This window comes from Gracilinanus agilis, chromosome 1 (genome assembly GCF_016433145.1).
Source record: "Gracilinanus agilis isolate LMUSP501 chromosome 1, AgileGrace, whole genome shotgun sequence".
NCBI lineage: Eukaryota > Metazoa > Chordata > Mammalia > Didelphimorphia > Didelphidae > Gracilinanus > Gracilinanus agilis.
The window spans coordinates 250,236,423-250,263,137 of record NC_058130.1 but is presented as its reverse complement, the minus strand read 5'-3'; the positions used below and the strand labels follow the sequence as shown (position 1 = coordinate 250,263,137).

Here is a 26,715-nt window from a genome sequence, read left to right as displayed (position 1 = left end):
CTTTCCCCCAGATATGTGATGCCCCAAATGAGGTGATTTTGATGCTAGTGCTGAAATGGGGAGATTAAAGATACAAAGGGGAAAAAAGAAGTCCTTCCTAAATGAGAATTTTCTATTAGAACATCATTGACCATGCTTGATTTCTGACCTTCTATGTGAGCTCTGTGTTATTGGACAATGATAATTCAAATCTAAAAGTAATGGGATTACAAGCTCCAGGCCTTTTAAAAAGTATTTTTTATATGAATCAGGAAAAAGAAATATAACCATGTCAGAAAACAGTTCTTTTTTCTAAAAAGAAATTCTATTTTTGTTTAAATAAAACACTTGATTATCAATGATTACAAAAATCTATTCTGCTTACTTTCTTTTTTCTCTCAATTTTTAAAGATATCTTATGTCTTTTCATCACTTTGATTTCCAGCTAAATCTCTCTCTTCTCCACAAAGATCAATCCTTTACAATCATAAAAATAAGAGAAAAATGAGTTTTATGAAACTAAGAAATACATTAAAGAGAGCTCATTGAAAATAGACAGCACATGAAATGTTCCATACTCAGAGTCCTGCCTCCTTCCGTCTCAAACCTTCCTAATTCTTCCCTACACTGTTGCAACAGCCACTCCTCACCTTCAGTCTGTTTACTTTTTCACCCTGCACATTGGTGCTAGGTTAATTTTTCTGAGGTATTGACCATTCCTCAGTTCAGAAATCTTTTAATCTTGGAGTTGGAGGGTCTAAGCTCTAGACTCAGCTCCGTCACTCTTCAATTGCATGACTTTGAGAAAGTAATTTTGGAATAGTGAAACCACCCCATCCCATCCCGTTGAGCCTTGCTTCCTTAACTTGTGGAGAATATGGTGAAATGAATCAATCATGGGCTTTAGACTAAATATAAAGAGTCTTTGAATTCCATTGGATGAAGTAAAATGATGCCAGGCTAAAGTCCATTACCAGTGGCTGAGGGATTTCGTTGTGTGCTCTGGATCCTATAAAAAAACATTTGAGTAAGCTGAGATCCACAGACACCAGACATTGGAGCATGGATAACTTTCCAACGTACTCCTGAGGAGGAACAGCCTGAAGTGTGGAAGAAGAAAGAGACCTATGACCCCATGATCTCACAACAGCTGTGAGAAAAATATTCTGTACATATTAAAGTGTTACGTAAAAGTATTATAATTTTATTATACAATGTTAATTTTATTAAATTCAAATAATTTAATAAAGCTAAATTATATGCAGAAAGTTAAAGCTAAAGCTATAGAGCTAGAAGTAATCTACATAGAGGCAGTTATTGAAAATATTGGAATAGAGGCAGTCCTCAGGGAGAGCATGTAGAGAAGAAAGGAAGACCAAGGACACAGCCTTGGAGGCTTCTTTATATGAAAGAGATAATTAGAAGAGACAGGGAGGCAAATCAGATATAGAACAATGCAGGTATCATGTCATGGAAGCCAAGAGGTGAGAAAATATCAAAAAGGCAGAGGGTCCAATGGTGTCAAATGTTGTAGAATGGTTGAAGAGGAGAAAGATTGAGAAGAGGTCATTAGATTTGGCAGTTAAGAGTTCTTCTGGCTTTGACGTAGATGCTCTGGATGAGTTCTTGGGGTCGGATCTGGATCACAAGAGTTAGAAGAAAGAGTAAAATGGAAATGGGCATCAAAAAGCATACGCTACTCTTCCAGAAAATTCATCAGAAAAAAACCCCCAAAAAACTAAGAGAGATTTGTTCAGAATCTTGATGGAAGATTTTTTTATGAGATTCAGGGAAACTTGAGCATGTTAGAGAGAAAAGGGGCAAAGAAAGAGGCAGAGAGAGAAGATGCAAAAAAGATGGGAAGATTGATGATGTAAGGTCCTGGAACAGACTGGAGAGGATGGGGTTTGTTTTCCTAGTTTCCAGCCCTGTGAGCCAAGTATCTAAGTGCAGCTTAAAACTGACAGCTTTACAGTTTACCTTGAGAATTTATTGTTCCTCTTATTTTATTTTATTGACTATCCTATTACTCCACAATATTGGAAGAAATTCTAGTGATTAAAAAGTAGCTCTTAAGTATGAAATAGAATTTATCATTAAAATGTCACTTCTAAGTGTGTAGAATGAGGGTAAGTGTACATTAATTTACTAGTGCATGCTTAGTGTAAGAAATCCTGGAAGATTTTTAGAATACCAAAGTATCAGCAGGTGGCTGGGTTTTCTCTTGGTATAAATATAAATGAATATAGAATGACAGGCACCCTATTTTATGGTCCAGTTGTTGCCTTTTTCAAGCCTGGTTATAGAAAGGAAAAGGCAAGTCGACTTCATCCTATTAACAAGGTGACAAAGGGGTTTCTCTGCCATGACAATCTGACGTGGGGTTTTTAAACCCATACAATTAAATTGCCAAAACATTCTCGTTGGTTTTATAACTCAATAGAAATTTATTTCAATTTTCAAATCCATATTGTGCTGGACGTAATAGTTCTAGAAGAGTGGGGAAAACAGAGTGCTATGAGAGTTAAGGGGAGCTAGGCAATACAGTGGGAGGCATTCCAAGCTTGGAGGCAGGAAGATTCATCTTCCTGGGTTCAAATCTGGTTTCAGATACTAGCTGTGCCACCCTGAGCAAGTCACTTCACCAAATTTGCTTCAGTTTCCTGATCTGTAAAATGAGCAGGAGAAGAAAATATCAAACCACTCCAGTATCTTTGCCAAGAAAACCCCAAACAGGGTCACGAAGAGTCAGACATGACTGAAATGGCTGAACGACAACAATGTTAAGAGGAGAGAATGGGGGAGATCAGGTGAACCTTATGGAAAAGGTAGCACTTTAGCTGGACTTTAAAGGATGAGAATATTAGCATGCAAAGATAGTTATCCCGAAGGAATATCATAAAATTATTAGAGTATTGAAAATGTACTAATCAGCTGGGCTTATAAATGTGATTATTTTTATAGATTTCTCTTCTTCTAGAACAGTGGTTCCCAAACTTTTTTGGCCTACTGCCCCCTTTCCAGAAAAAATATTACTTAGGCCCCTGGAAATTAATTTTTTTTAAATTTTAATAGCAAATAATAGGGAAGATAAAATGCACCTATGGCCATCACCACCTTCCTGGATCGCTGCAGCACCCACCAGGGGGCGGTAGCGCCCACTTTGGGAATCACTGTTCTAGAATCTTCATTAGTCATAGGATTATACATTTAAAGTTAGGAGAGACTTTAGAGGCCCTTGCGTCCAAATTCCTCATTTTATGGATGAGGAAACTGAAAAATAAAAAGTTAATTAATTTTGATTGCCACTTCCTTCAAGAGATCTTCCCTAATTTCCTCAGTATTTAATACTCCATTCTTCCAATCACTTTGTATATATCCTGTATTTACTTATCTGTGAACATATTTTATTTACCCCTCAGGTAGAATATAAATTTTTTGATGTCAAGGACTATCTCATTTTTATATTTATGCCTACAATACCTACCACAGTGCCTAGCACAGAATAGGCATTTAATAAATTCCTTTTGATTAATTCTGAAGATTTATGAAGTCATCACTTGCTGCCATTGCTCTCGGTTATTTGGGGAAGGTACCAGGAGGCCAAAACATTTGTGGAAGTTGATCTTCTGGGTAACTATACTCTTGTTGGGGAATCAATGGAAAATGGAGTTCCATGCCTACCATGATTGGTCAGTCTTTTGCATTGGCCAAAGCCCTACCAACTTTCTCCAATTTCATAAATGAAGCGCTTTTGTACCTCCTGGACAAGTTGATTGTGGCGAACCTGTACAATATTCTAATATTTTCCCATTAGGTATAAGAATACTATATCCATGAGGTACTAGCCCAGCTCTTCCAGGAAAGGCCATATGGTAAACCCTTATAGTAATGAAAAGGAGTAAAAGCAAAGAGTAGAGTGTAACCTTGTGATAATTCCCCCCCTTTATCAGCTCCCATTTTTGTTTTTAGTTATTTGCTACCCTCATGATTGCTACCATGGATATTTTGGCATATAGAGAACTTTTGTTTCTAGACATGCCATTAATGAGATTGATGGGTCAAAGAATACACACAGTTCATTTTCTTGCTTAATTCCAAATTGGAATCCAAAATATTTAGGCCACTTTATATAGTCAACAACAGTGTATTGCTGAGAGACATTCTTTCTGACACAAAACTTGTTCCACTTAAAGAAGCCCAGGTTCTTTGCAGCCAATATCCCACACTGGGCCATATTGTTTGCATAGTATTTCAGTCAATCAGCAAGAACTGTTTCAGTACCCTCTATGTGGCAGGCATTGTGTTAGGTGATGGAGATATAAACAAAAAGAATTAAACAGTCACTCCTTTATGGTGTACCTCCCAGGAGCCAAGAGTTCAGTAGCCAGGGGACAAGGACCTACAGAAGGAATAATATAATTATTATTAGAAACTAGAATCAACATGGAAAATGTTAGCTAATATTTAGATAGCATGTTAACATTTGCAAACTACTTTACATATATTATCTTATTTGAATGTAGTGGAATATTTCTAGCTTGGAGGTACATGAGAATAGGGAAGAGATCTAGGAAATTGATAAAGAGCTAAAGTTTCCCATCTTGAGTCAACAAACCAAGTCTGAATGAAAGATATATTTGCTGAAACACAGGACATTCTAGACTCTTGTTTGCCTCTGTAATGTGTACAGTTGTGCCAGGAGCCCAGGTAAAATCCATTTCCATTATCATTAATCACATGCAACTACGCCTCTGCCCTGCTGAGAGGAAGTTATTCCCACACGCTTTACTGCCCTCCCAGCTGGATGCTTTGGGCTGACCAGAATGAAGGAACTCATCTGAAGGCATTTTACTGTAGATGGTGGGACGGGGCCCAGAATGTCTGACATTATGAAAGATGGTCTGGTCGGTGCCAGAGAACAAAGAGGCCTTGGAGGAAGCCGTGGGGCACCCAGCAGCTGCTGACTGTCCCAGCTTGACCCTGGTACTGGAATTTTATCACAGACCTCCTGCCATCCTGAAAGTACATCAGAATATTCACGATGATGGACAACTTGGCCAGACTCTATAACCCGGTTCACTACTCTGTACTACCATACGCCCCATCACTGGTGTGATACTTTCTAAAGGGAATAGTATGATTTCAAGGGCTACTGGCATCCATCTAACCAGATTGTGTATGTGGGTAGGTGTGCAAAATTTATTGCCAAATTTTAAAAGGGATTGGAGAAGAAACTGGGCACGCAATTGCTGCTCATAAGCATTTACTATCCACAAATAAGATGGCAGAACAAACAAATCAAAGAGTTCCTGCTGATCAATATCTCTCCTCTGGAAGAGGATTAGCTGCATTAGCTTCCTATACCCACATTTGCCGACAATAATTCTGGCCACTTCACATTGGGAAATTTATCTTTTGTGATTTAGTGAACATGCCAGAGAAACAAATGTCTTCTTTAGTCATTTGGGAAATGCTAATTCACATTAGGGAGATGTGGTAGGTTTTGTGGTGTTTTTTTTTTTCTTTTAAAAATTAGATTTAAAAAAAAATTTACTGATTAATTAAGAACATTTTTCCGTGGTTACATGATTCATGTAATTTCCCTCCCTTCTTCCCACCTCCCTCCCATAGCCAATGTGCAATTCCACTGGGTTTTACATGTGTCATTGATCAAATCCTATTTCCATATTATTGATATTTGCACTAGAGTGATCATCTAGAGTCTACATCCCCAGTCATATCCCCATTGACCCATGTGATCAAGCAGTTGTTTTTCTTCTGTGTTTCTACTCCCACAGTTCTTTCTCTGGATTGCAAACTGGTTTTTAATAAGAAAAAATCCATTCACACTATAATTACCATCCTATAACTAGTTAGATAATTTTCTCCCTACTCCAATAATATAGGATACATAAAGATTCTTGAAAAACTAATAAAGATATATTCATCTTGACTACTTTTAATTATATTATATATTATTATATATGTTCTATATTATATTAATTATATAAAACATAAAATTTTGCTTTTCAAGGACTTATAATTACTAGGTAATTCACTTTCCCCTTTAAAAATTTTTTTAATGTGGTAAGTTTTAATTATGGTATATATAGTGTGTGTGTATGTATATATGTGTGTATGTGTGTGTGTGAACTGACTTTACTTTCTCAAAACTTTCTCACAAAAAATAGAGGGAACTCACTGAAATGGGGACTCAAACCAATAGCATTAGAGAAGAATCACTCCTATCCCCCGGGGGTACCCTTGGAATTTTGATAGGGACCCCTGAGGGGCTGGAGTGATTCTTCTCTAATGCTATTGGTTTGAGTCCCCATTTCAGTGAGTTCCCTCTCTTGTTAACCACCACTGATTAGCGCACAGTTCCATTTCACCAAGTAACATAAATTTGCTTTTACACAGGGATGGATATTCATTGTAAAGACATAGCAAGAGCAGCAGTTAGATAGCTCAGTGGCTAGAGAGCCAAGCCTGGAGATGGAAAGTCCTGTGTTTAAATCTGACCTCAGACACTTTCTCACTGTGTGACCCTGGGCAAGTCACTTAATCCCCATTGTCTAGCACTTATTGCTCTTCTGCTTTGGAACTAATAGGTAGTATAGATTCTAAAACAAAAGGTCAGAGTTTTTAAAAATAGCAAGTACAAATATTTCTCCTCAATACCTGGGGACCCTCCCTTCCCCATACCACTTTGATCCTTGGGAAGAAAGGCTCAGATTTAATACTGGTCCTACATAGTATTCATCCCACCATGCTTACTTCTATATGCTGTGTGACCAGTGCATAGATGAATGCATCTGTGTTTTTGCTAGTCTGGCTGGCTGGGTCACTTATTATTTTTCTCATCATCATTTGGCTTCCAGAAAATCCCAGGCTGGACTTTTCTTTCCGACTTCTGATAATTCGTTTTCCTGACTTCTCAAAGCTCATAAAATCACAGCCATCACATAGTCACAAAGAGACAGAAGGTAGAGAATAAAAAAAAAGATATAGCAAGAACAGAAGTAAGCCATATGTTCTTAGCATGATGGTGGCTCCTGTAGAGATTGGACCTCAAGCTCCTTTCCCACTCAAAGGACGGTAGCAGCTCTTCCTCCTTCTACAATGCCAACTAAACTAGCCCTGGAAAGCTATTGAATGCACTGCAGTTCAGTCTCTATCACCCTTCACAAAGGCGGTACTCTTCACTACATAGTTAGCAGACCAGAAGCAACTACAGAATATCTTCAAATGTTCCTAAGTCCACAAGAAAATTATATCACCCAAGTACTCTGTGCATGTGTATAAGGACTGGGCTTATTGGCCAGTTCCATGTTACATATAAATAATAATAACAGTTAATATTTATATAGTATTTAAAGATTTGCAAAGCATTTTACATATAATCTTGGTTGGATGTAGCATCATATTTTAGCATGCTAATGCCTAGAAATAAAGAAGACATGAAGGAAATGGATGAAGACTTAAGCTTATGGAGTGGCTAGGTGGCACAGTGGATAGAAAGCCAAGCCTGGAGACAGGAGGTCGTAGGTTCAAATTTGGCCTCAGACAATTCCTAGTTGTGTGACCGTGGGCAAGTCACTTAACACTGATTGCCCAGCCCTGACTTCTCTTCTGTTTTGGAACTAATACATAGTACCATTCTAAAATAGAAGGTAAAAGTTAAAAAAAAAAAGAGTGAAGGCTTCCTTCCTTAAATCAAAAGACCAGGTCTAGATAGAAAATTTTTACTAGTACATGAGCAATTCTGCCCCTTAGATGATTACTATTTGTGCCTTTAGGATAACAGTAGCTCATACTGATCATAAATATGACAGACCTACAAAAAATTCATGTTTCTTACTTGAAACCCACATGCCCAGCTAAGTTCTAGTGACAATTATAAAAGCATGACTGGCACCCATCAAAGATGGGACATATGAGGAACAAAAGACATTAGCTTATAAAAGGAAAAGGAGTCTGAGCTATTACCTTTCAATGAAAATTCTCCCCAAATCAGAGACAGAAAAAAAGTCCTAGGGCAGGGAGATCAAAAAGGGAATTACACCTCATTCTTATAGGCTGCAGAGAGGGTAAGGTTACTCAAAAAAAAAGCCCAGATCCCTGATCCTTAGTTACTAGTTTTCTTTGTTTCAGTGCCCTTAAGTCACTGGGAACCAATCAGAAGTTTCCTTAATCATCCCAGCAAAGTACCAGAGTTTATCTCTCTCAGCAAGGATTAGCATCTTTGTAGAAGGTTCCTATTTTTGTGTGGATAAAGGTCCATACCTTTTAATCCTATCAAGTAATTTGGGGAGGGGTGAGTTGAGATTTAAGTTTGTCAGAAGAACTCATGAATAACCCTTTCCCTATTATGATTATATTATGAGATCAAGGATAAATATCTTTGACTTTAAACTAGCTAAGTGTGTTCAGCAGAAGCATCTACACAGGTTTGTGTCCATTTTAAAAAGGGAGGATGGTTAATTAGCTTGATGCCACTAGGCACAGGGTATGTATACAGAACTAAGCAATTCTGTCCCAGGGGGATGGCAATTATTTTTTATTCAAAGATATTTTATTTTCCCATTTGCATATACTAACGATTTTCAACATATGTTTTGTGAAGGTATGAGATCCAAATTGTCCAAATTCCCTCTCCCATCTTTGAAATGATAAGCAATAAGAAATGGATTATGCATATATTATCATGCAAAGCATACTTTCATATTGGTCATTGTTATAAGAGAATACTCACATAAAACCAAACCCCCCCAATAAAACCGTAAATAAACTAATGTGAAAGGTAATATCCTTTTATCTGCATCTGATTCCGATGCATCTGATCACCTCTTTCTCTGGAGGTGACTGGCATTCTTTGTCATAAAGTCCTTCAGATTTGTCTTGAATCATTATATTGCTGATAGGAGCTAAGTCTTTCACAGTTGATTATCATACATTATTGCTATTACTGTCTACAATGTTCTCCCAGTTCTACTTATTTTGCTCTGTATCAGTTCATGTAAGTCTTTTTGGCTTTTTTCTGAAATCATCCTATTTGTCTACTTGTATATACATTTATATACAAATACAAATATATACAAATAGTATATATATATTTATATATATGTCTATATCTATCTATCTATATGTATATATATATCAAATAGTATTCCATCACCAAGATATACCACAATTTGTTCAGCCATTCCCCAATTGAGGGACTGAGTATATAACAGAGGCTCAACAGCAGAGAGAGAGAGCTGCTGGTGAAATTATTCCCCTGCCAATCTGCAGAAGCAAAGCACAGAGCTGAGTGAATTGAACACATGATAGGCAGGGGAAGAGGCTTCCACCTGATGTGTAAAAGTGCAGACAATGTCTTGGAGAGTTCTGGTTTCCCATTCTCTGTTACTGTCCTCTTTGTACCTCTTGGGAGTTTAAAGTGGAAGGGTCACAGTTCCATTGATCAAATGTAAGGGAATATGTCTATATTTCCCTTCAGAAAATGGCATCTGGGGTCAAGGAAGTGATTGGCTTAGGAACCTAGGACACTAGCATCACCAAAATGTGCCAATGTGGAAGGAAGTGTCCACTGTCTCAGCTGCCTGCTACTTAAATGATATTACCTGAACTAACCAATTTCTTTTTGCATAGGGCCACAGCTGTAGCTGGAGCGCCAAGGTCTTTCACACTAGAGAACCAGTTTCCACTTTATATAGTCTTCACACCTAGGTGGATATTGTGACTGTTCAAGAAACACCTGGTCTGTAGCGATCCTTCTTCTGAAAAAGCAGTGAATCGGGGCTTCCTTTGACTGTTAAAGGAACAGAAATAAAAGATATGATCTCTGTCCATAATAACAATAATTATTACCATCTTGATAACTAACATTTATCTAGCACTTTAAAGTTTATATGGCATTTTATGTACATTATCTTCTTGGACCAAGGAGTTTATAGTCTAGTTGGAGAGATAAAACACAAATTCATATAGAAATGAGAATAACTGAGTGCTAAACTGTGTGTTCTTGACTTTAATAGAGGTATACAAAGTAGGAGAAATCTATTGGCCAAAGTAGTTGGGGAAGGCTTCGTGGAGAAAATGAAACTCAACCTAGGGCTTGAGTAAGAAGGAGAGTTTGAATACCTATAGAGGATGGGGAAGGGTCTTCTAATAGGGGACATGACATGAAAGAAAGGAGAATGAAGCAGTGGGGAGACCAACATGGAGTAATGGATGTTTGTCCATGTAACTGGGAAAATACTAGATTTATACTAGTAGCTAAGTGACCCTGAATGGGTATCATGGATTAGAAAAGCAGACAATTCCCCAAACTCCTTGAGCAAAGAAATCACAACTCTTAGCTCGCAGTTTGACAGAATTGATTCCTCTAATGAATTTTTCTTGTTTCTTGGACTCAGGTCGACTAAGTGACTCTTGGGCTGGTAACTTGCTTAACGCTTTGTATCTGTGTTCCCATACCCATCTCTGTACCATGAACCAAAGGCTCTGGTCACTCCATGCTATTTATAACTCTGGGAAAAACTGATTGTAACTTTTTAACCTTTAACTGACTGCCTAACATTTTAGAGATAAACTTTAATTGTCTACCTTCCTTTTCTCCATAGATGGGACTCAGTTTCTCTTTATGGAATAATGTTTTCTTCCACCCTTTCTGTCAAAACCAAAGCAACTGACTGCTCTTGTCACAACTAAATAGAATAGAGAAGAAATTAAAACTATAAAGAGCCATATGAAAAAAAATGCTCCATATCACTATTGATCAGAGAAATGCAAATGAAAACAACTCTGATGAACTACCTCATACCTATTGGATTAGCTAACATGACCAAATAGGAAAATGATAAATGTCAGAGGAGGTGTGGGAAAACTAGGACACTGATACACTAAAGTGTAAATTGGTGGAACTTGAACTGATAAAAACCATTCTGGAGAGGAATATGGAAACACATTCAAAGGGCCATAAAACTGCATACCTTGTGACCCAGCAATACCACTACTGGGTCTGTGTCCCAAAGAAATCAGAAATAAGGATAAAAGGACCTACCTGCACCAAAAAAATTTTAGCAACTCTTTTTATAGTGGCAAAGAACTGGGAACTGAGGAGTTGCCCATAACTTGGGGATTGGATAAACAAGTTGTGCTATATAGCTGTAAGGGAATACTAATGTGCCATAAGAAATAATGAACAATATGGGCTCAGAAAAATCTGGAAAGACCTATCTGAACTGAAGCAAAGTGAGATAAGCAGAAGCAGGAGAACAATGCATATAGTAACAGAAATATCATCATGGGGATCAAGTGTGAAGGACTAAACCAATATCAGCAAAGCAAATTTCAATGATAACCACAAGGGACTCAAGATGAAAAATGCTATCCATAGCCAAAGAAGGAACTATTAGAATCTGATTTCAGATTAAAGCATTCCATCTTTCAATGTATTTCCTTCATGAATTTTTTATTGTGTGTGATATGTATTTTCTATCATGACATGAGCAATATGGAAATATGTACTGCATGAAAGCATTGGTATACTTAGATTATTTATGACCTCTGTGGGAGAGAGAAAGTGAGGAAGAGAGAAAATCTGAATCTTAAAATGTCAGAAAACAATTGTCAAAAATTGTTTCTACATGTAACTGAAAAAATATTAAAAAAAAAACAGAAATGGAGAGAAACATATTAATTTGTCTGCATTGAGAATATTCCATGACAGTTTCATTCTGATTAAGAAAATGTTTTCTATGGCAAATACTCCATGGTTCCTCCTTCAAGGTTCATGTGCAAATATGAACAGAGTGACTTAATATGATTCTCTTACTAATATGTTCAACTTCTAGAATTTTTACAATGTGATTTTATGTTGATGAAAGCAGCTTTGCCTAAATAAAGGGGCTCTGCCACTAACTGCAATCTTGCCTTTCCTGTTCTCAACCTATTCTTCATTCTCATCATGAATTTTATTCCTCATTACTTTTACAGACCATTACTTTTGTTCTGACTTTAATCTTTTCTCTTTCCGATATTTAATCAACTCAACTCCAAATCCTTTGTACAGAGAATAACCCTTGATTCAGTAATCCCTTGACCTTTCATGACTTGACAAACCCAATCCTGGATTATTCCCATTATCTTTTTCCTCTGTTCCTACTCAAATGCTGCTCAATGAAGATGAAGGAAATAAATGAATAGCAGATTGGGTCCACCACAGATTTTTGTTATCTAATTTCAGTGGCTCATCACCATAACAGCAAGTCAACCCATTTTTTGTTCCTAATTGATTTTTTTATCCATTTGCTCCCAGAGCCCAGTTCAAGTCTTCTTTTCTCTCATTAAGCCTCTCCCAATACCTCTTCCCTCCCTAAGTTGCATACATTGCCTTATATTTACTGAGGCCATTTATCATGAACTCTGTCTTTTTCCTGTCACTTCATCTCAAAACTTTTTGGCATTTCCCACTTGTTCTCCTTTACTCCAATCTCTGATGAAGTAAGGACACTTTACCAAGGACATTCCCTCTATGTATACCCTTTATCTCAGTAGTTCTTAACCTGGAGTCCATGGAAACTTGGTGGTTTTTTTTAAGTATTTTGATAATTATATTTTAATACTATTGGTTTCCTTTGTAATCCTATGAATATTATTTTATGCATTTAAAAGCATGATTCTATATAAACCATTTCCCAATTGCCAAATGATCAAAGGATATGAACAAACAGCTTTCAGATGAAGAAATAAAAGCTATCAGTAATCACCTGGAAAAATGTCCAAAATCACATTTGATTGGAGAAATGCATTAATTCAGAGAAATTAAGAACAACTCTGAGGTACTACCTCATACCTATTAGATTGACCAATATGACATTAAAGGAAAATTATAGATATTGGAAGGGATGTGGAAAAATTAGGACACTAATACATTGTGAGTGGAGTTATGATATGATCCAGGCGTTCTGGGGGAGAGTAATTTAGAATTCTGCCCAAAGGGCTATAAAACAATGCATACCCTTTGATCCAGTAATCCCACTACTAGTCTATGAGAGATCAACAAAAAAGGGGGAAAGGACCGACTTGTACAAAAATACTTATAGTAGTTCTTTTTGTTGTGTCAAAGAATTGGAAATTGCAGGGATGTCTCTCAAATGGAGAATGGCTGAACAAATTGTGGTGTATGATGGTGATGGAATACTATTGTGCTGTAAGAAATGATGAACAGGATGATTTCAGAAAGAGCTGAAAAGACCTACATGAGTTGATGCAGAATGAAATAAGCAGAACCAGAACATTGTACACAGTAACAGCAATATTGTGGAATGATCAATTATGAAAGATTTAGCTACTCTCAGCAATGCAATAATCCAGAATAATTCTGAGAGACAAACAAAGAATGCTATCCACCTCCAGAGAAAGAACTTTTGGGGTTGGAATGCAGACTAAAGCATACAATTTTTCACTTTGGTTTATTTGTGCTTTTATTTGGGGATTATGGTTTTATACGAGCATTCCCTTACAAAAATGGAAATATGCTTCACATGATAATACATGTATAATCCACATCAAAATGCTTTCCAGCTCTTGGAAGGGGGAAGGAAGGAAGGAAGACAATTTGGATCTTAAAACTTATGTGGAAATTTGTTTTTACATTTAATTGGTAAAATGAAATATCCTACCAAAAAAACAAACAAACCTCACATTATTCTGAGATGGGATCACCGGACTGTCAAAGGGTCAATGACAACAAAAAAAGATTAAGAATCTCTGCTTTATCCTGTCTCCACCTATCTTTATCATTTTGTTCCCTCAATCATCTCTCCATCTTTTATATTTCCAAATCTATTGACTCTTTCCCTGTTTCCTAAAAATGTATCCAAGTCCTTCTACTCTTCCATCCCTTCAGGGAAAGGTCCTATCTTATTTTCCCTTTTCAGCTAAACTACTAGAAAAGTTGTCTATATTCACTATCTCTACTTCCTTTCCTTTCATTCACTTTTTAGCCTTTTATATTCTGACTTCTGACATTACCCAACTGAAACTGTTCTTCCCCTTTACCAATGACATCTTAGTTATAAGATTTATTGTTTTTTCTCAGTCCTCATCCCTCTTGACTTCTTTGTATTATTTGACACCATTGACTGACCTCTCCTACAACCCTCTTCTATCTGGTATTTTGTGACACTATTCTCTACTGATTCTTTTACTACCTGTCTGGCCACTTCTTTTCAATCTCCTTTGTTGGTTCATCAGCCATATGATCAATAAGCATTAGGTGCCTATGTGCCAGATCACTCTGTTAGGCACTTGAGCAATAAGACATAATGGAATAGTCCTCACCTAGAAAGAAGTTTGTGGCCTATTTGGGGAAACAACTTGGACATTTCTCCAGTCTGCTGAAAATTTATCTTTAATCCCCCACCCCCATTGTGGGAGGTTATATCAGGGTTCTTAGAATATGTTATTTTGTGATATAAACCAAATATATAGGTTTTATCATACTATTATGTTCTCATATTTTATTTCATTTCTTCTAATCAATGAGTTATGTTGCATGATTCGAGCTATTTTTCCTTGATTTTGTTATGGGTTTCCTCCTGTAGCATCTTTTGCATATTTTGAAACTGCAATTGGGTGATTAGATTTCAGGGTGTTAAGATTCCTTCCTTCCTTCCTTCCTTCCTTCCTTCCTTCCTTCCTTCCTTCCTTCCTTCCTTCCTTCCTTCCTTCCTTCCTCCCTCCCTCCCTCCCTCCTTTATTTCTTTCTTTCTAAAATCCCTTACCTTCCATCTTAGAATCAATATTGTGTATTCATTCCAAGGCAGAAGAGAAGTAAGGGATAGGCAATGGAGGTTAATTAACTTGCCTGGGATCATACCAGTAGGAAGTGTCTGAGACCAGATTTTGACCCAGACTCTCCAGGCTCTAGGGCTGGCTCTCTATCCACTGAGTCACCTATGTGCCCTCTTAGGATTCCTTTCTGACAGAAACCTGTGGATTATTTTGGTCTTATTTTGTCTTCAGCATTGTTTTCAAAACTTCTTAACAATATTTTATGCAATTTCTTAAAATATACTGACTTTTTCTTTATCCTGTTCATATAGGAAAATAATGGTTCCCGGACTGTTTTGCCCAGATTGTTTTGCTGTCTCCAAGGCTTTTGGTTTATTGGGACTAAAGTGTTCTTCCAATTTTGCTGTGTTTTGATTTTGATCTGAAATTCCTTACCCCACCTCTGCATTTTTTATTTCTAAATCTGCTAACCTATCTTTGAGTGGCCATTGGGTAGTGAGATTTTCCACCACTTATTAGAAATATCAAATCAACTTATACTTCTCTTTGAATTCTTCATTCCAGTGGAATCAAGTACCTTGTGAACATGGGCTACCTTATTTTTATCTTTTTAAACTCCAAGGCCAAGCACAATATCTGGCACATTATAGGTAATATTTTTTCATTGTTTTGGATCTTCTTTTGTGTTGTTATTTATTATTCTTGTTTATTTTTTCTGCTGGCTTTTTCTGCAAAATTTTCCTGATGGCGAATTCTTTCCTTTCCTTTATTTTGCTATTTTTCTTTATTTAGCGTATTTCTTACTATTTTGAAGTAATGAAGAAAAAGTGGGTTTAGACTGGCCTCTCACATAGCTGCCTTGCCAGAAGCAAAAAAATTCATTATCATCAGAGTGATGACTGTGTGAGAAAAGAAATGGGGATGATGTATATGAGAGATGTTGCAAAGGTAGAATCCAAAGGCCTTGATGTCAGTTTGGATATGGGGGTGGTGGTGGTGGTTAGAGAAAGTAATGAGTAAAGACATAATATCTGGATTGTGAGCCTGGGAGGATGATGATGCCTTCCATCATAAAAATGAAGTTAGGAAGAGTGGGAAGATTGAGGAGATGATAGAGATGATTTCAGTTTTAGACATTTATGAGTCATCACATTCAAGAAGTTCATTAGATGATTGGAAATGAGAATCCAGAGATCAGAAGAAAGGTTAGAACTGGATAAATAGATCCAAGAATCATCTACTCAGAGGTGATGATTGAATCCATGGCAGCTGATAAGATCACCAAGTAAAATGGTATAGAAGGGGAAGAGAAGATCCAGAATAGATGAATGAAGTACCATTCAGCCCAGGTAGTGACTGAAGGCAGAAAAAAAGATTGCAGATGGTCATTGAAGAGCCAGCCTGGGCTACTCTAGCAGAAATGCTGGACCCTGAGAAGACAGTAGCAGAGAGATGGTAATAGTAGAGTTTGGTAAAGAGCCAGAAAAGCCACTAAGCAACCTGCCTGGTCCAGTCCAGCAGCTGTGGAGCCTGGTGGAGAGCCAACAGAACCAATGAATGATTTGCTTGACCTGATTGTCCTGGCCAGTTGATATACCACATTCTAGGAGAATCAAACCCAGTGGAACCACTTGTCCAGGGGATACATTGTGCCCTGAAAAGACCCAGCCCCTTGAAGATTCAGCCCAGATGAAAAACAGAGGGTCTCATATTGAATTTTGCCAAGGACCTTTGAGGAAGAGAAAGGACTGTAGACCCAGAGTTTTGAGTTGCCTTGGCCACATGTATTCCTTACACACAAGTACCTCACTACCTTTTTGCTTTCTTCCTGTCTACTCTTCCCCTCTCCAGGACTCTTGTGTTTGTTGGAGAGCTTGCCCCAGATATTTGGGGAAATGCTACATAACTACTATTTTTGCCAACAGCTTGCTTTTATCAGGGGCCCCTCTCTCACAAATGCAGTCCTCTTCATCCTGTCACTGCAGAATGACATGGACCAGTTTAGAGAATACTAGCAGCTTATTATCTACTAACACTTTCCTTATATAGTCAATAGCAGGACCGCTAAATAACTGACCAGAACAGCACCTGAGCATTACTCACTTTTCTATCTCATAGGATACCACATTTTTTTTTCTGACTGCCAGAAATCAGAAGTCTCTTTTTTTAAATTTATTTTTATTTTGAACTTAACAAATAAATAAAATGAGAATTTCCATATATATATATATATACATATAGTAGAACAGAAAAAGATGATTGTACACAAAACTGCGGCTGTCTGTTAATGTTTACCTTAGAAAGCATACAGTAAGTTCAACCTGTACCTTTCAAAGCTATCTTGCTTTCTGTACTTTCTGGCAGAAATCTCTTTTTTTTAGGAATTCTTTTCAAGAATACCCTCTTCTTTCTGGCAGAGCAGCTGCTTGACACACTGTTCTCCTTCCCTTTCTCTCTCCCTCCCCTCCCATTCCTCTCTCCACACTTCTCACTTCCATCTCTCTTTTCCCCCCTTCTCCTCTCTCTTCCTCTTATTCTCTCTTCTCCTTCTCTTCTCCCCTCCTTTTCCTTCCCCTGCTCCCTCTCTCCTTTATGCTCTCCCTGTCTCTCTCCTTTCCTTTCTCTCTCCCCATCTTTTTTTTAAAGCTAGGAGTCTATAAAACCTTATGTCAAGTAAGCAAACCAAGAGAACCCAATGAAAACGTACTAGTCTGTAATGCCATTCCATCATCTTCAGGAACATTTGTGTATTTGTATTTTCTAAACTTTTGATTAAGAAATGTATCCCTTAATTGCTAGTTGGCTATGGGAGGAGGGTGGGAGGAGGGGAGAGAAAGAACATGAATCATGTAACCATGGAAAAATTTTCTTAATTAATCAATTTAAATAAGTAAATAAACAAACAAGCAAAAAGAAAGAAATGTGTCCCTTGTATAAAGGAGCACTGAAGCAGTGGGTAGAGCAATGGGCTTAGAATCAGGAAGATCCAGGTGCCAATTCTGCCTCAGTTACTGACTAGCTATGTGACTCTGGGCAACTTGAATCTCTTAAGTTCCCCCAGCCTGAGTTTTCTCATGTGTAAAGTAAAAGAGTTGGACTCCATGCTCTAAGGTTCTTTCTTATTTTAAATCTCTAATTCTATTATTACCTGCCAAATCCCTACCTTAATTCAATTTCTGTACATATTAGTTAGCATATAATAGACACTTAGTGTTGTTGTTGCTCAGTCATGGCCAAGAGAACCCCAAATGGGGTCACAAAGCATCTGACACCTCTGAAAAAACAATAACAAATGTAAGTACTCACTTATAAATAATTGATACTCAATCGTAAACTTATCCAATTATTACAGCAAATTCCCTAAGAAATTGTACAAGACAACAATGGTAGTTTTAGTGACTGTATATAATTGAAAGTAATAAAACTATGGCAACCATGACTATGGTGAGGTATAATTTTTAAAAATTTTATGTTTTATCTTTATTTTATTTTAATAAATTTCCACAGGAGTTTTCCAAAATTATATGATTCATGTTGTCCTCCTCCCTTTTCCCCTCCCCTCTCCTGGAGTCAACAAGCAGTTCAAGCTGGGTTGTACATGTATTATCAGTAAAATATATTTCAATATTATTCATTTTTGTAAGTGAAGATTCTTATCAAACCAAAACCCCAAATCATATACTCAAATAAACAAATGATAAATCATATGTTTTCTTCTGCATTCCTACTCCAACAATTCTTTCTCTGGAGGTGGATAGCATTCTTTTTCTTAAGTCCCTCAGAATTGTCCTGGATCACTGTATTACTGTTGTTAGTAGCCAAGTCTATCACATTTGATCTTTCCACAATATTTCTGTTACTGTGTACAATGTTCTTCTGGTTCTACTTATTTCACTCTGCATCAGTTTGTGAATCTCTTTCCTGTTCTTTCTGGGATCATCCTGTTCATCATTCCTTATAACACAATAGTATTTCATCACCATCATATACCACTTGTTTAGTCATTCCCCAATTGATGGACATCCCTTTCGTTTCCAATTCTTTGCCATATGGTGAGATATTACTAATCATTGTAGTTGTAAAAAAAAAAGTACAGGTGCTACTTAAGGAACACAAACATTTTCAGTTCTAAAAGGCTAATAGAAGCTTGAATCCATATGACTTGTGGAATGTAAGCCCTTCACAGGCAAGAGCTGTTGCTTTTTGTCTTTGTATCCTCTGGTGCCTTGCATATGATTGATAAACAAATGCTTGTTGAATTTAATCCTTGCCTTTTTATTATAGATCATAATTCAGTGCAGACTTGAAGAAAAGTTACAAAATGTCATACAGACGAGAACTAGAAAAATACCGGGATCTGGATGAAGATAAAATCCTAGGAGCACTAACAGAAGATGAGCTCAGGACACTAGAAAATGAATTGGAAGAACTAGACCCTGATGTAAGTAATCTATTCATAGGATTACTTTTTTTGCTTCTGTTTTTTAACAAAATTGTCATATCTAAGCAACAAAACATTTGTTGCTTGGGAAAGAAAACAAGAATATATCTGTATATTCCAGAAGCTAATGCTTTGCTTTAGCAGTGGAAATTGAAGTTTTCTGTGAATTTCAAAGATCTTGCCTATCATTGTTTTTCTTTTTCACTATTTAATTGTTTAGGTTAGCAGCAAAGGTACACAAGAGTCCTATTTACCCATGTAACATCACTATCGTTACTTTTAAAGTTTATGTTTAAGATACTGGAAATTATATATGAACTTTTGATATATACCATTAGGATGAGTGGCTTTACTAGTATAACTAGGTGGGGTGACTTGGGGCTTTGTGCTAGGCTACTAAAGTTTAAAATAAGCAAAGATGTTATGTAATATATTTAAAAAGTTGTTCACTTTAAAAATGTTACATGTAGGGGGCAGCTGGGTGACTCAGTGGATTGAGAGCCAAGCCTAGAGATGGGAGGTCCTAGGTTCAAATTTGACCTCAGGCACTTCCTAGCTGTGTGACCCTGGGCAAGTCACTTAACCCCAATGCTTAGTCCTTACTGCTCTTCTGCCTTGGAACCAATACATAGTATTGACTCCAAGAGGGAAGGTAAGGGTTTTTAAAAAAAATAATAATAAAAATGTTACGTGTAGATAATGCATGTATGGCCCAGATCAAATTGCTTACCATCTCCGAGTCAGCGTAGGGAAGAGAGGGAGGGACCTAGTTTGGATCTTTTAATTTTGGAAAATTTATGTCAAATATTATTACTACATGTAATTGGGAAAACAAAATATCTTTGAATAAAAAAGGAAAAAATGTTATATGTACATGCTGATAAGACAGACGGACTTCCTCAATAGCTTAGTTAACATTTTGGTAGAAATAACAATTCAGCCAAAATAGGAAACTAATAGAGGTTTTTCATTATTAACAACATCCATCTACAAGCTACTTTTGTGACGAATTCCCTCTACTGTTCAAATGAATTCATCTTAACTACTTTTACCTGCTCTGCTGCTCACTCCATGAATGTTGTTTGCCTTTAATGTTAAAGTTCAGAGTTAGAGGTTCTGAGAGAATAAAAAAAAAACAACTTTTTTTTTTCTTTCAGGAAAAAAACTAGGTCATCTGGTTTAACCCTTTTATATTACAGATGGGTAGCTAGATGGCACCGTGGATAGAGTCCTGGGCTTTATTCAAATCTGGTCTCAGATACTTACTATGTGACCCTGGGCAAGTCACTTAACCCTGTTTACCTCAGTTTCCCCATCTATCAAATGACCCGGAGAAGGAAATGCCAAACTACTTCCATATCTTTATTAAGAAAACACCAAATGGTGGCACAAAGTTGAACATAATTAAAACAACTGAATAAAATATAGATAAGGAAACAAAACCCCAGAAAGGTCAGGTAATTTACTCAAGTACCTTTCTTCTTACTGATCCTTAAATCATCATCCTTTAATCTGAGCTTGATCTGATCCCCAGCCCTGGTTTAAAAGTTTCTTTCTGACTCACACTGCATCATTATTTGAGAGTCACAGGCTTCTGAACTCAAGCCAGCTGTGTATTCACAATCTGGCTTGGAAACTGGTCCTCAACTTTCAAGTGTGACCACGGTTTTTCTTTGCCTCAGCCAGAGGCATATTATATCCTTGCTTAGCCTATTTAATTAAAGAGATAGTCCCTATTTGCCCATTTAGCCTCTGGATCAGCTACAAAATATTCTGTTCCCTCTTGTTCTCTATCATTTCCCTCCACTTAGGGAGAGAAGTCTTGTAAACTTCTTTCTAAACTAAGATTCAGCTCCCTGTGCTTCATTCTATGACTGAAAACATCCATTTCATCTATTAGGTTGTTTTTTACCTTTAGGAGTCCTCTAAATTCCTTCCCTTCCCATCTATTCCCTTTCTCTCTCTGTCTCTGTCTCTGTCTCTGTCTCTCTGTCTCTGTCTCTGTCTCTGTCTCTCTCTCTCTCTCTCTCTCTCTCTCTCTCTCTCTCTCTGTCTCTCTCTGTCTCTCTCTGTCTCTCTCTCTCTCTCTCTCTCTCTGTCTCTGTCTCTCTCTCTGTCTCTCTCTCTCTCTGTCTCTCTCTGTCTCTGTCTCTGTCTCTCTCTGTCTCTCTCTGTCTCTCTCTCTCTGTCTCTCTCTCTGTCTCTCTCTCTGTCTCTGTCTCTCTCTCTCTCTCTCTCTCTCTCTCTCTCTCTCTCTCTTTTCCCCACCTCTGTCTCTCTGTCTCTCTGTCTCTCTGTCTCTGTCTCTCTCCTCTCCTTTCCTCCTTCTAGTTTAAAATCAATATTACTATTGTTTCCCAAGGCAGAGGAGTGGTAAAGCCTAGTAAGCTGGGTTTCAGTGATTTGTCCAGGGTCACACAACTAAGAAGTATCTGAGGCTAAATTTGACCTCAGGTCCTCTCAACTCCAAATCTGATGCCCTATCCAGTGTGCTACCTAACTGTCCCCATCTATTTACTTTTACTCTCCATGTCCAACAAGTTGCCAAGTCCTGTCCTTTCTCTACCTTTATAGCATCTCTCCCATATGCCCCCTTGACACCACCCCATTATTTGCTCTTGTAAGCTCATTGCCTTAGTCTGCTGATTGATGCCCCTGCTTCAAGTCTCTATTCTAGTCCAATCTCCACTCAGCCAAATATTTTTCAGCAAAATAATTTTCCTTAAGCACAGATCTAACGTCTTATACCCCATTCAATAAATCCCAGTGGCTCCCTATCCTGGATCAAATAGAAAATCTTCTGTTTGGTTTTTATAACCCTTTATAACCTGGCCCCTTCCTGACTTTCCACTCTCCTATTTTATTCCACTTCAGGTGCTCAGGTATATTAGCCCCCTTTCTGTTCTTCACACCAGACCTAACATCTGCTGGCTTTTGATACTTTTGCTGACTCTCTTCTGTGCCTAGAGCTCTCAACCATCTTATCTCTGCCTTCTGGATTTTCTGGGTACTTTTAAGCCTCAATTAAAGTTCTATCTTTTACAAGAAACCTTTCCTCTATACCCTTTACTGCTAGTGTCTTCCCTCTGAGATTATCTCCAATTTATCCTTTATATATCCTGTTTATATATATAAACAGGATATATATATATATATGTATATATATATATTTCTATGTTGTCCCCTTATTAGGTTGTGATATTCTTGACAGCAGAGACTATTTTTTGCCTTTCTTTGTAGTTCCAGTGTTTTGCATAGTGCCTGGCATGTAGCAGCTACTTACTAACTGCTTTTGACTGACTGACCTCTTCCATAAATAATGACCACAAATAATTAACCATTTCATATTATCTTTGTTATAAGAACTATCTCCCTTTCTAAAAGAAAATATTTTTTTTAAAAACAACAACAACAACAACATTCAGGGGAAGCTAGGAGGCTCAGTGGATGGAGAACCAGGCCTAGAGTCAGGAAGTTTTGGGTTCAAATTTGGCCTCAGTCACTTCCTAGTTGTGAGATAAATTACTTAACCCCAATTGTCTAGCCTTTACTGCTCTTCTGCCTTAGAACCAATACTTAGTCTCAGATCTAAGGCAGAAGGTAAGGGTTTATTTTTTTAATGACAGCAACAACATTTAAATAAAGCTCAACCAGATTTTTAAACAGATTTAAAATGGTTTCATCACATCTAAATGTGAATTTGGTGACATAATTTAAGAATTGTTAGGCACAGGTATAGATTGGGGAAGATTGTGCCCAAGAGATATTGAAGAATGGAAACAAGCCCCTTGTATATAAGAATGTTGCTATCCAACTTTGAGACTGGAACATGAGTAGATGACTTAAAAAATTTTTTAATGTTCATTTATTTATTTATTCATTAAAACCCTTATCTTCCATCTTGGAGTCAATACTGTGTATTGGCTCCAAGGCAGAAGAGTGGTAAGGGCTAGGCATTGGGGGTCAAGTGACTTGCCCAGGGTTACACAGCTAGGAAGTGTCTGAGGCCATATTTGAACCTAGGACCTCCTGTCTCTAGCTTGGCTCTCAATCCACTGAGCCACCCAGCTGCCCCCTAGAAGACTTCTTCACTTTAATTTAATCATATTATTTTATCTTAAATACACTTAAATGTATGGTAGATTAGATTAGATGACTTTTTCATTTTAATTTAACCATATGATTTTATTTTAAATACATTTAAATATATGGTAGATTATCTTGGTTATGTTATTTAAATTTTTTTTTGCTTCTAAGATTGACACGTAGAGTTATAGAATATTTGTGGTAGTCTGGGAATGAATAATTGCACCCTGAGAGAGGGCATATAAGTGTATACATACTTGATTACATATATATATGCATATCTGTATGTAACATATATGAAAATGAAGAAAAGATAGATTCAAATTGGAAAAAGAGAGAGTAAAGTCAGAAAAATGAGCAAAAAAACACCAGCCCTAAAACTCAGTAATACTGAACTGGTAATCAGATCTCATTTGTAATTTCAGCAGAAATATAAATTCATTGGTTCATTTTAGGCTAAGAATAATACTGATTTTTAATTTATGTATTGATTTTTTATATTTTATATTATATTTATTGATTTAGTTAATAATATTTAATTCAGACTATAATAACAATGTCTATTTTCTTTAAATATGAGTTTCCCTATCCATAAAGATAGTGTTTGAATTTGATTACTGCTAGAGTCCCTTGTAACTCTTATATTTTATGTTTCACTGTAGAATATGTAACTCTAGGATAGAAATAACAACTGAGACAATGGAAATGACAATGTTTAAGGATAGGTAAGACTCCTGGAAATGCAATCTAGGAGAGCATTCCAAGACTTCCCTCTGGACTCCTCATTTCCAGGGGAGAGGCAAGGAAGAAGTAAGATACTGTTTTGAAATGAGGGTGATGGAAGAATTGGCCTTGAGAAAATCAGGACAAGACTTCTCTGAGGTGCATCTCTGGCTTTTACCCCTGAAACAGGAAGCACCAATATCAACATTTGGTCCAAGTGGAGTTTTCACATTTAAGTAGGACAAAGAAAATGTTGGGGAAAATGTTGGAAAATTGGGGACACCAAAATCAGGTCAGTACTAAAGAAAAGGTGTGGGATCTGGAAACTGTTGGGAATGTGACTCTTCTGGGAACCAACAAAGAGCTATAGAAAAGGAAATGTGAACTTCTTATCTTTGGTAAGGGAACACTCGGATGCTTCTACCCATTTGCAGCAGTCTTAGTTACCAAGGGCATGCATGTTGTTCTTCTCGGGAGAATTGTAGCAATGAGGATATGAGGCTTATTAAAAAGCTCAGCTATTGCGGGAACACGTATTTATTGGTCTTGGTTTGGAGAACTGTTTTTGTCAACACTGTAAGTATCATGTGTTGTGTGGGATAGTCATGGATGGGGAAACCAAGAGCTGGCACTCAGATACCTCATGAGAGCAGATAATGAACCTCGGCTATTATTCTCAAGTAATAAAGAATGGATTCTCTGATTAAAAGAGGGAAACAAGAGAACCAAAAGTTGTTTACTTCTTTTATTTCAAAACTGAAATTCCCATTGTTTTTGGTCAATAAAACTGACCTTTTTATGCCCAAGAAAGGAAGAAAAGTCAAGAGTTTGAGATGGGAAGAAAAGCTTGTGTGCTTCATAGCTAATCAGGAAGAATAGCCTTTTATTAAATTCATCTCTTTTATCAGTTTGCAAAATAATATAGGAGCTTATCTAGTCTAATCCAGCTCCTTTTACAAAAGTGGAAGGAAGCGGGGCAGCTGGGTAGCTCAGTGGATTGAGAGCCAGGCCTAGAGACGGGAGGTCCTAGGTTCAAATCCGGCCTCAGACACTTCCCAGCTGTGTGACTCTGGGCAAGTCACTTGACCCCCATTGCCTACCCTTACCACTCTTCCACCTATGAGTCAATACACAGAAGTTAAGGGTTTAAAATTAAAAAAAAAAAAAAAGAAAAAAAAAAGTGGAAGGAAATTGAGACCAAGAGGATGAGAAACTGGCCCAGGGTCACCATTGCACAGGTAGTAAATAGTAATCAGATCTCTAGGGTAAGCTTCTTTCTATAAATCTACCACAAAAATTACAGTAATTTCTGCAATACTTGGAGAGAGTCATCAGTGAGGAGGCAGCTCTAGGCTGTATCCAGGCTTCACTGATTGTACCTCTTCAAGGCAAGGGAGAATTACATTAGTCAGTCTATCAGTGAACAAGCCTTTATTAAGCACTTACTAGGTACCAGGCAGCTTATTGGCTCAGTAGATAGAGATCCAGGGCTGGAGATAGGGAATTCCTGAGTCCAAATGTAACCTCAGACACATTTCATAGGTGCATTACTGTGGGTAAGTCACTTAACCCCAACTGCTTAGTCCTTATGGCTCTTCTACCTTGGAACTGATATTTACTGTCAATTCTAAGACAGAAGGCAAGAATTTATTTTTTTAAGAGTTTGTATCCTAATTGGGGAAGGCAACAGGTAAAGTTGAAAAGGTGAGAGAAAGAAGTGGAAGTATCCATAATGGGTATGGTGGTTAAGTACTAAGAATGAGGAATGGCTGGTCTTCACTCTTCCCCAAATGGAAGGTTCCAAGAAGAACTCAATGGCAAATGAGGAGAAGGGCTCCTGCAAGGGTGATGTGAGGAATCAATTGAGACATGATAGCTCTGAGAAGTTGAAACTTAACACATGAAAACACTTCACAGAACTGCCAGGCTTCACCATGGCTCTGAGAAAATCATTCAAGACTTCAGAGTATGACTTGGGCTCAACCTCCTGGCAACGAGCATCCTCTACTCTGAGAAAACATTAGGGTAGCATGAAGCATCTCCCACTGAGCAACCAAGCCCCAGACCAGGAAGTTTCCATCCTTTTGAACATACAAGGTTGATTCCAAAGTTAGAAACATCCATCAAAGATTCCCAAATCTCTACCTTACTCATAATGAGCTCATTCTCTTGGCTTATGATTTGTTCTAAGTGAATGGCATGGTGGGTAGTGCACTGGACTTGGAATCAGGAAGACTAATCTTCCTGAGTTCAAATCCCACCTCAGACACTCACTAGCTATGTGAACCGAGGCAAGTCACTTAATTTTGCCTCAGTTTCCTCAACTATAAAATGAACTAGAGAAGAAAATAGCAAATTCCTTTAGTATTAGTGGATTGAGAGTCAAACCTAGTAACAGGAGGTCCTAAGTTAAAATCTAGCCTCAAATACTTCCTAGCTGTGTGACCCTGGGCAAGTCACTTAACCCCATTTGCCTAGCCTTTATTGCTCTTCTGCCTTGGAACCAATATACAGTATTGATTCTAAGATGGAAGGTAAGGGCTAAAAAATAAAATAAAATCCCAAATGGGATCACAAAGAGTCAGACACTATTGAAAAATGACATTGTGATAGGGAACTCCTAATGGAGAAATTCCCTCTACCAGGGCAGATTGGTTCCACAATTTATAATCTTGGAG

The 26,715-nt window shown here is 37.4% G+C and overlaps 1 protein-coding gene across 2 annotated transcripts in view; it reads left to right on the top strand.

Moving 5' to 3' along the window:
• The window catches only part of TMOD1 (tropomodulin 1), a 130,228-nt gene that overhangs the window by 21,707 nt on the left and 81,806 nt on the right, over positions 1-26,715 (top strand). For both annotated transcript variants that reach the window (XM_044660846.1, XM_044660854.1), the window contains exon 2: positions 19,072-19,228. In XM_044660846.1, the coding sequence (XP_044516781.1) occupies positions 19,109-19,228 (120 nt within the window). In that variant the 5' untranslated portion in view covers positions 19,072-19,108. The remainder of the gene's footprint in view (positions 1-19,071; positions 19,229-26,715) is intronic.